The sequence below is a fragment of the Podarcis filfolensis genome (genome assembly GCF_964270895.1).
Source record: "Podarcis filfolensis genome assembly, chromosome: 13".
Taxonomy (NCBI): domain Eukaryota; kingdom Metazoa; phylum Chordata; class Lepidosauria; order Squamata; family Lacertidae; genus Podarcis; species Podarcis filfolensis.
In genome coordinates, this window is record NC_139615.1 from 40,205,652 (window position 1) to 40,216,570 (window position 10,919).

Sequence of the window (10,919 nt, forward strand, 5' to 3'; positions counted from 1 at the left end):
CCCCTAACAACCAAGAGGTTGCCAACAGGTTGTTAGGCTCGAGATGACTCATCTCAGGCATGGGATGTCTTGATCGATGGGGGGGGGGGAATAATGCTTTCCAGTGGAACAGAAGATAGTTGGAAGCAGTGGCGTAGCGTGGGTTGTCAGCACCCGGGGCAAGGCAAGTAATTTGCGCCCCCTAACCCGTGGATTTGCGCCCCCTAACCCGTGGATTTGCCCTAACCCCAGATGTTGCGCCCAGTGCGGCCGGCCCCCCCTGCACCCCCACGCTACGCCACTGGTTGGAAGGGACCCATCAAACCCTCTGCAATTCAGAAATTCTGCCTCAAGCCTTCCCTGGGTGGACTTGAACCACCAACCTTCTGGTTAACAACCAGATGCACTGACCCAATGCACATAAATGTCTTGTTTTAAATCCTCTTATTTCATGAATGAACCGACCCTCAAAAATGGGCCATGGGAGTTGGAATTTCTCGAATAGAATATGTAATAAAAATATTTTAACAAAAACGCTAAAGATCTCGAGTCATATTTCTATGCCGTGAAAAAAATATTCTTTTCTGCTCGATTTCTTAGCTGCTTCTTTCTTCAGCTAGGAGCCATATGTATGCACAGCAAGGTACATAGATATATTTTTAAGGACATCACATACATACTTGGGAGAACTCAAATGTAGACTAGACATCACATTCTGAGTTCAGCAATTCACCCTGCCGTATTTGTGTTGGAGTTCAACATGGCACTCATGGGCATGATGCCCTCAGATACCTCATTTGGCAACTCCCAAGGTCCCCTGTCCCTTCAAATTTCATATATTTCCCCTAAAATAGGCTTTTTCCTTGTGGGTGCTATCTGCTAGTCTAATAGTTTGGTGATGTATGTTTTAATGTACTTTTAATCTCTGTTGGAAGCCACCCAGAGAAAGAACTGAGGGAAGAGACTCCATCAGGCAAAGCCTCCTTCCACCTGCCTTGCTCCACCCTTTATTTTCTGCTTCTTAATTTGTATTGTATTATTTTATGTACTGTGGCTTGGTGTTTTATTGATTATAGTTTAGAAATTATTTATTGTAACTGTTGAGAGGATTTTTGTTTAATTTTTATATGTTGATATTATTATTTTGTACTATTCTAATAATTGTTGAATGTTACTTTTTGATGCAGGTTGCTAATTTTAAAGTTTTGTTTTATTATCACATTTTTGTATTGCATTAGACTGTTGTAAGTTGTACATTTTTTGTTTCTTCAGCTTGTAAACCGCCCTGAGTATTGTAAGCTAGAAAGACGGTATACAAATAAAAAAATGATGATGATGAAACCGAGCCAGATGGGCGGGGTACAAATAATAAATTATTATTATTAGCCTGTTGGTGGGAGGCTGATCATTGTGCTATTCTTATGAAACTGGTATTTTGCGGTGCCCAGCAGTTATTTAAATTCCTAAATGTTCTCCTTAGTCCAACAGGTTTGGCGATCCCCGACATACAGAAATAAAAGTGGAGAATTCTGATGTTCTCCCATGGCTGTACTGAACAAAATTCTTATTGCGAAGGACCTACTCCCAACAGGGTGTTAAGGAGTACATTAAAAAGTACACATCCCACTAAATAATCACTACAGGATTATCTAGCGCAGGCTTCCACAGACTCGGCCCTCCAGATGTTTTTGGCCTACAACTCTCATAATCCCTAGCTAGCAGGACCAGTGGTCAGGGATGATGGGAATTGTAGTCTCAAAACATCTGGAGGGCTGAGTTTGAGGAAGCCTGATCTAGCGGTTGTCATTATTTTATGGCTTAAAATTATTTTAACTCTTTTATTTTTGCCCAGTTAAAATAGGACAGTACAAGCATAGAAAAAACCGACCAAAGTCTCTATCCCGTACGGATTAAAAGTTTAACTTGAAATACTTTCGGCAACACCTCTGGAACTTCAAAGTTCAAAATATTTTAATTTTACTATCCTTGCTCAGGAACTGATACAAGTATAACTGCATAATTAACACAAAAGGTTAGGTTCTGAACTTTTTAAACAGTAATAAATAGTACAGAAAGATGTTCCAAAAGACCACAGACAAGATGCAGAAGAACACTGGGCACGATACAGACTAGTGTAAATGCCAAAGGCCAACCAGAACTGACACTTGCACAAGCTGGGAAATCACCGTAGAGTATGCTTATTCAACTAGTTCCACATACCCGTAACTGGATCACAGGATGACTTACAGATGAGCTAACCTTCCTGCACACTTGTTGCTGAAATCAAATCCCGAGTCTCAGAAGACTGATATTAAGGCTCTAAGGTCTAGGACACAATCCCAAATCCTAGTGTTTTCTGGCAGACAGATGAATTGGAATAAAGTTGCAGGAAAGCATAATTTCACTGAACTGGGAACACATAGCAGGAAAGTTAAAACAAAATATCCAAGAGGGATTACCCGTTACTGGACAAGTGAAAGGCCAACAGTTGAAAAGCTGTCCTTGTGAAGCTTTCAGACTATTTATTGCATTTACACCAGGGAACACAAGGCACACATAGGGGCACCCCATTTTATCCCACCAACCCTATGAGATAAGACTGGGCTGGGAGAGTGATTGACCCAAGCTTTTCTGCTGTCTTCAGGAGCCAATAAGCCAACTCACTCAAACACCTTACACAAATTGTGAATTTGCTACAAGTCAACGAGTTTGGTACAACCACTTTTTTTATTGGACTTTTACAAGATAGGTTTATGCAATGCTGCCAGCGTTGGAGGCGATCCTGGGCCACAGATCTGCACACTCCTTGGCTACGGGGCCTGTGATAGCAGAGCCTGGAGGGGGCAAAAATTGTAAAAACAACCATTAAGCACTGGCAAAGGAATTCCTATGAAACATATTTACTGAATTTGTATTTAATAAATTAGTCTTGGGAAGAAGTCATTTACACACTGGAATGGCAGCTTCAGCTGTAAAGCCAAACCTGAAGCAATCAATTCACAATAAAGTCGACTCACAATTTGTACTCTTTTTACTTGCGCGATTGCAGCTTTACGGCCGGCTAGCTACAATCACATAAATTAAACGCACGCAAGGGGGAGAGCTTAAAAGCTCTTTCCATGCTGGGTTTTCTCAGTGCAGAAAGAGCTTTTAAGCACTTCCTCCGCCTTGCTTACTAGGCCCTGGGATTTTGGTTTTGCCAAGGCTGTGGGCCTTCCAGAGACAGCTAAGCAAGTCTTGGGGGGGGGGGGAGGCCCACTGGCTTCAGAAATGTAGGGATGGTCACATGGGGGCAGTTCTGGGCTTGTTCTGATTACAGTGGTACCTCTGGATGCGAACAGGATCCGTTCCGGAGCCCCGTTTGCATCCAGAAGCGAATGCAACCAGTGTCTGTGCGTCGCCGCTTCTGCGTAACCCGAAAATACTTATCCCAAAGCTACTTCAACCCGAGGTATGACTGTATATGCAATTTCAGCTTCATGTGCAACCCCCAGAACGCAACCCCTGCCCACGCAAGTTGCAAGCTTACTGTGGCTTGGGGGGGGGGAGGGTTTCCTACCCCAAGTCAGCAACCATACCTTTCATTTCCCCTTTGTTGTTTACTATGACCCCCGCATTGTCTTCAAAGTACAAAAACACCCCATCTTTTCTCCTATACGATTTCCGTTGACGAATCACAACTGCCGGATGCACTGCAGAAAGGAAGAGAAATTCAGTACAAGCTGCCGAATAAAGAATACGCAGCACAGGTACACCACAACCCTTGGGCTTAATCTCATAGGTAATATGCACCCTCTTAAACATCAATTTCCTTAGGGTTCTATAGTTGACAGTATATGTGTATGGATTATATAGGCTTAAGCCTACCATTCAATTCAATGAAATAAGATAAGATGTACATAGGTTTCAGTGGATCTAGCCTTGGCTCTGAAGCAGAATTTCTAATGGACAGGACATCAATGCCCAGCATATTATTTAAACTACAGGACACAATTCACCTTTTCTAGGAGCAAAATGTTGTTGTTTTTTTGAGTGTAGCATACATTTGGCTCTGGGCATAGCATCCAACAATAACATGAGGATCCACCTGCCCTTTGGGAGACTAACACACACACACACACACACAATATATATGTATATATATATGCAAATAATTGTACATTGCATGACCACACATTATGCTCCTAGACAGTATTGAAGGATCTACTTAGCTGGAAACAAATCTGCTTAATTGTGAATAACAGCCAATTTACGCGCATCCTGGAAACATACAAATTAGAACATAATTTAGGTCAAATATTTTCCATGATTTTAAAATGACTGCATTCTATCTCTCATCAACACAATTAAGGTCACAACACTGCTCTCCCTTTTGATCAGCTATTTTCTCACTACCCGTAGTCCCAATGCAATTAACGCAGTAAGGGGGCTTCAAATCCACGAATCCAGCTTCCTCCATCACTCACCTTTCTTCCTGAGCTCTGGTTTGCCTTTCTTGACAGTAGCCATTACCATGTCTCCCACGCCAGCAGCTGGCAGCCTATTCAGGCGCCCCTTAATCCCTTTCACAGAGATGATGTATAGATTTTTGGCCCCTGCAAAGGAAACAGAATCATCATCATTCTATTCACCCCGGAGCAAAGGTCAAAGAGACTTTCTCTTCAAGTATATGTGACACAACTGATTGAAGCAAAGCAGCACAAGCTGTCACCTCACCCAAAAGTCGTGCTATTGCTGTACCCTTCTACGACAACTCCCTGGGCCATGGGAAAGCAGACCCAACAAGTGCTTTTCAGAAGGGAAAACCTGCTGCTTCTGCCCAGTTACATTTTCGATGAGCACTGCCGTTTAGAGTCAGAACTGAATAAAGGCTGCTCCTTCTCACAAATTCAGAATGGAAAGAGATCAAGGCAAAGGAATTCACTTTTACCCCTCTCTCTCCCCAGCTAGGATCAAGAATCCACACATCACCCTTCGTGGAACCCACGCCATGATATGCCACCATTCTGATTGAACAAAAAGCCAGCAAACATCTACACCAACCTAAGAATAATAGATTCAGGTAGGTAGCTGTGTTGGTCTGACGCTGTCAGAATATAGTAGTACCTCGGGTTACATACGCTTCAGGTTACACACTCTGCTAACCCAGAAATAGTGCTTCAGGTTAAGAACTTTGCTTCAGGATAAGAACAGAAATTGTGCTCCGGCGGCGTGGCGGCAGCAGGAGGCCCCATTAGCTAAAATGGTGCTTCAGGTTAAGAACAGTTTCAGGTTAAGAACGGACCTCCGGAACAAATTAAGTACTTAACCCGAGGTACCACTGTACTGTATATAAAAAATTGTCCAGTAGCACCTTAGAGACCAATTAAGTTTGTCCTTGGTATAAGCTTTCATATGCATGCAGACTTCTTCAGATAAAAATATTAAGTTGCATGCTGATCAATGCACCTTAGGGAAGCTTCTTCCAACTGCCTCCACCCCCTTCTGCCCTGATGCTTGCAACCCAAAATTCAAAGGTAAGCTAGTGCTTAGGTTGGCTGATGCTAGCAGTTGGACCTCTCCTTTCTGGGTGGAAGAACTGAATCCTTGGCTCAACTAACTCTGTATTTGTCTACAATGACTGTCAGCAGTTCTTCTAAAACAAGAAACAAAACTTCAGCACCTCAGCTTTTCTCGTAATACAGCTTAAAGAAGAACAAGTGGGGTGTACTACATTATTATTATTTCAACTACAACATACCAGTGTTGTCTGCGCAGTTTATAACAGCTCCCACAGGGAGACCAAGGGAGATGCGAAATTTCGCACCAGACGAACCACCACGTCCTGTTATGGAGACAGGGATGAAAGACACACAGTTAGCCCAAGACCCACACAATGTCTACCACTTTTTAAGGTCTGTTTCACTTCTCCCAAAACAGTGAAGGGTTTCTTGCACCCACAAGTCCCTTTTCTATGCAAAACCACTCTTTCATCACCGCTGCCATGAGCAACTGCTCTCTTGTTCAGCTCCAATAAGCTGTACCAGTCTATAAAAATGAAGTAAACGATGAGTTTTAAAGAGTGATGTGCGAAACCTAAGCAGTTTCATGCATGGCTACTTAAAACTTGATATTCAATTTTAATAGATGAAAACTCTCAGCTCTTCAAAACGAAAGAAATAAAAGAAAACCTACTACATACGTCACACCGCCCAGGGAAACCCACCCTGTTCACCAGGTATGCGGAACCGGTGTGCTCCTCCAGATTTTGTGGAATACCATCTCCATCACTCCTGGCAATTTGCCACACTGGCTGAAGATGATCACTGGAGTCCAATAATGTTCTGAGGGCCACAAGTTTCCATACCTGATCCAGAAACTCTGGGAGGCCCAACTACTATGTATATTAACATGCAATAAGAAATATTAAGGCTTGCAGCTCCTGGGTGATAAACATGACGGTACTGCATGCCTCTTCTTTCTTTCTTTAATTATATATTCTATATATATTAACAGCACCAACAATTGACACAGAATTGTAGCGCTGCAAAGGATCCTGAGGGTAATAAAAGTCCGCCAATGCAGGAATCTTCCACCCAGTTAGCAGTTTGAACCCACAACTGCCTGGTTCCTTACAGAATATAGGCCTTTGGGAGCTTACAATCTGAAATTCCACAGAAGGGAAAACAAAGGAAGGGGACTGGAGGTAGCGGTAAACAGGGGGGAAATGATTTTTTAATAAAAAAACTATCGTTTTAACTACGATAGAGAGGGCGAAATGGCTGCCGAGTGATGCTGTCAACTTTGCAACTTATAAAGTTGCTCTGGCAGCTAGGAAGATCCGGGCAAAGAATTTAGATAAAAGAGCCATTAATTGTAGGTCTGATTTACACAGTTCACACGAGACTCTCCTCTATTTTATCTGTCCTTATACTGAAGGTTTCTGTTAGATTTGGATGTGGTTTTATTCTATATTAAGCGTCTGCAGATGTTTTGGATGGCTAGCACAATAGAAGCTCGATTTTTAAACTTAGGCTTTAAAAAACAACAACTATACATGCTTAAGATCAGGGAAGTTTTTAATGTGTGACATCTTAGTGTATTTTTGGTCTTTGTGGAAGCCGCCCAGAGTGGCTGGGGAAACCCAGCCAGATGGGCGGGGTACAAATAATAAATTATTATTATTACTGTATTACTATCATCATCATCATCATCATCATCATTACAGGAAAATCCAGAGCAGGGCAGAAGACCAGGCGGCCTTATTCTGGCAAGAGCATATAGCACCCCACATACTAAAAGCGCTCTATAAGTTGCGAATCCTGCCCAAGTCTTCCTCTTAGGCCTAAGGCCAAGTAGATAGATAGATAGATAATACTTTATTCGGCTATAAGCCCACAAGGTAAAACCAATCAATAAATAAAATAGCATTTTAGATTCTAAAATATCAACTAAAATATTTCAACGCATAATCTCCTAAGGCCAAGTACACGTATTTTGAGTGCATGTCCTTCCTCTGCTACCCCATAACCCGTTTTTCTTAATTCTCCTCCAGCAGGGACGTGTATATTTGCTCGCTAACTCTGTACAGCTTCAGGGCCGCGGATACGTCTCGGCACCCTCAACAGCACGTCAAGATGCGGCTCAAGCCCCTGAACGCGTGTTCGCCGAGGGTGCCCTCGGGGGCCCTTAAGCAACACCTCCTTCCCACCCGACCCAGGATTTCCAGGGTCCCCTTCCCCGCACCCCACGGTATTCCACGCGGAAATACCCAGCCCCCGTGGCAGCCAAGGCCCCCACGCGCGCAACCCGCCCCCAGGCGTCTCCTTATCCCCGCCGAGGCGCCGGGATGGAGACGGATTCCGCGCCACCCGCAGCCCCGGCTCAGCAAGCTAGGCCTCACCTCGCTTGGACATCTTGCGCGGCCGGCGGAAAAAAATGAAAAGGAAGCGCAAGGCCTGCCGGGAGAGTTAGTAGTTTTTCCTCGGGAGGCGCCCGCGTCACGTGAGGCGGCGCCCCTCTCACGTGACGGCGGAGGCGGAAATCCAAAAGCGCCGGCCGCAGCGCCACCTAGGGACCCGCGCCTTTAACTGCAGCCGCTCTTCCCCTGCAAACCCGATCCTGTTTCTCCGCGTGGTTTTCTTGGACGCACCGCTGACTTCAATGGGCGCTGCTTCCGTGTAACCGAACAGAACCGTGCAGCCTTTAAAAAAAGGGCTTGAACTGAAATGGAATGTTGTTTTGATTGATTGATTGATTGATTGATTGGTTGGTTGGTTGGTTGATTGATGGATTGATGGATGGATGGATTGATTGATGGATTGATTGATGGATGGGTGGATGGATGGATTGATGGACTGATTGATTGATGGATTTGTAGACCCAGGGCGGTTGTCGGGCTAGATGATCGACCCTACAAATAGACTACTCTTGCGGTTTCATAAATTATAATAAGTGATGTTAGTCGTTTTGCAAGCCGACGCCACCCGCGAGCATGTGCAGAGTGACTTCCCATCGTCGCCGAGGAACTGCGGTTCACCCCCAAATGTTCTGGAGCTGCCTAATTCCACGCTGTCCCGAGACTTTGCGACAACATATGAATGAATGAAAGCAGCTGATCGTCTCTCTGATCATCCGGATCATAATGTGGGAAGTGACCCGGCGCAGGGGTCATCTAGTCCAACCCCCTGCAACGCAGGAATATTTTGCCCGAGGCCGGATTCGAACCCAGTACTCAGAGATTAAGACTCTCAAGCTCTACCCCGTCCTGATCGCAACTTGAAAGCAGCTCACTTATATCTGGGCCCGGGGACTAAAGACCTCTCTGGAGGAGCCCGCCTTAAACCCTTTGATTTATATTTTATATAAATTGATTTTTTAAATATATAAATCATTTCTATGCCGTTTTCATTCCAACGCATCCCAAGGCGGCTAGAAACAAACAACACTATAATAGTGCATCGCAAGTACATTGATCATAAAATATAACCAGCAAATCACCACTGAAATAATAATAATAATAATAATAATAATAATAATAATAATAATAATTTATTTATACCCCGCCCATTTTGCTGGGTTTCCCCAGCCACTCTGGGCGGCTTCCAACAAAACACTAAAATATAAATAACCTGTTAAACATGAAAAGCTTCCCTAAACAGCATATATAAAGCGCAGCTAACAACCCAGCAATTGTTAAACATAAATAAAGCTTTTACCCTTTTTTTTAAAAAAATGATCTTAAATTGGAAATCAGTTGCTCCCCAATGAGTCACTAATAAGTTTGGGGACCGTAACCAGCTTTTGTTGTAACCGAATTAACGTTTAGCAGCAATTCTTTGACGTTTGGTGCACCGGTGCTTTGCACGCTCTGGCATTAGAGGGCGTTTCTCAGCTAAATCTCCATTAATCCCTTTTGGAAAGAAAGACACGATTTTCGAGTTTGGTTTCCTTACGTTGAAGTCCATCATGTTGCCGGAAGAGGGGGTATAGCTCAGTGGTAGAGCATTTGACTGCAGATCAAGAGGTCCCTGGTTCAAATCCGGGTGCCCCCTGGATGGATTTTTTGTTCTTTTGATTGCCAATTTGAGAATTTGCAAGTGTAACGTTTAGGAATCGACTCAAAAAGCTTAGAAAAGCAACATGTCCATTTGAGCAGGAGGAAGCTTACAAGATTACAATGCACTACTGCGCCATATTCTCAAATTTTGTATTCTTGGCTGAATTTACCTGGAATTAGGGTCTGGGTTAAAGGCGGATCTACACGTTTTGGGCCCCAGTGTCGCCAGGAAGCCGTGGATCCGTGATTTTTGTGTTACATGCTGTGCCCATGGCCATGATGTTTGATCTGATGGTGACTTTGGGCTGATCTATTGCAAAAATCATGAGGATCCATGAGGATCCGTGTTTTTTAACCATGTTTTTGCGCCCCTGCGGCCCCACAAAACAGTGGATGCATGATTTTTTTTGATGCTGTCTACAGAGTAAGACGGTCTACAGTATCATGGTGGTTTTATTTAATTTGAATGAAAAAATCATATGAATTCATGAGGATCCGTCTAGATCCGCCTTTTACCTTTTTCCCTGGAATTACACTCAAGTTCAGCAGCCACAGTCATAAATTAAAATTCTGGCCTCCTCGATCAACTAATTAATCCTTTCTCCCTTTGTTTCCATGCAAGGCTCGTTTTGTCTTTAAGCTGTATGGTGGAAAGAAATCCAACAGGTGAGGCTTTATCACACCTGCTTGTCGTGCAATCACTAAAAAATACCTCATCCTTGCCCTTTGGATGGGAGCAGAGTATTCATATTGCTTTTATGTATGTATTTATGTATATTTTTTTACTGAATTTATATCCCATCCTTTACCAGGAGGTCTCAGGGCAGTTCACAGAAAAGATCAACATAAAAACCACAAAATATATAATCAAAATAAAAATAACAACCCAATAACATCCCCCTCCAAAGAAAAAAGAGACATATTTTAAAAAGGGCATTGGATGTCAATCAGATCAACCAAATATCTAGTTAAAAAGGAACATTTTTGCCTGGCGCCTGAAGGTGTATAATGGAGAGAATTCCACAGAAGGGGACCTTAGGACAGCTCTTGAGAATCCTTTTACACCATCAGGTCTTTGCAGTTGTTTAAACCGATTGTTTAAACCAGCCACTTTAATGATTATTTGGATTCTTTTTAAACGGTGTTTTATTTGTAGCTGTACATTGCCCTGATATTTTATGATATGGGAGTACAGAAATGCTTTGGATTAAAAATAAATAAATCGATGCATTATAGCAGTCCCCAAACCTAGTCCCCAAACTAAGGCCTGCAGGCTGGATAAGGCCTGAGGTACTTGTTTATCCAGCCCGCAGCGACCGCCGCCCACTCTTTTTTTTAATAGATTTTTTATTAGATTTTCCACAATAACACAAAGCACAAACCAAAATGATACACGAAAACA

At 43.2% G+C, this 10,919-nt stretch overlaps 1 protein-coding gene across 1 annotated transcript; it reads right to left on the reverse strand.

Moving 5' to 3' along the window:
* Positions 1-2,687: 2,687 nt before the first annotated feature.
* Positions 2,688-8,135, reverse strand: RPL23 (ribosomal protein L23). The gene is made up of 5 exons (XM_083583703.1): positions 7,862-8,135; positions 5,720-5,803; positions 4,446-4,574; positions 3,558-3,671; positions 2,688-2,813 (listed from the first exon to the last, which is right to left on the reverse strand). The coding sequence occupies exons 1-5, from the start codon at positions 7,872-7,874 to the stop codon at positions 2,731-2,733; spliced, it is 423 nt and encodes a 140-aa protein (XP_083439829.1). The 5' UTR covers positions 7,875-8,135; the 3' UTR covers positions 2,688-2,730.
* Positions 8,136-10,919: the final 2,784 nt, after the last annotated feature.

What these genes read in the sequence shown, in the direction of transcription:
- RPL23 (XM_083583703.1), bottom strand. An exon ending in AAACTGCGCAGACAACACTG is followed by an intron (nt 4,575 to 5,719) that starts GTATGTTGTAGT and finishes TTTCCTTTGCAG; the next exon opens with GGGCCAAAAATCTATACATC. An exon ending in CAACAAAGGGGAAATGAAAG is followed by an intron (nt 2,814 to 3,557) that starts GTATGGTTGCTG and finishes TGCCCCCTCCAG; the next exon opens with GCTCTGCTATCACAGGCCCC.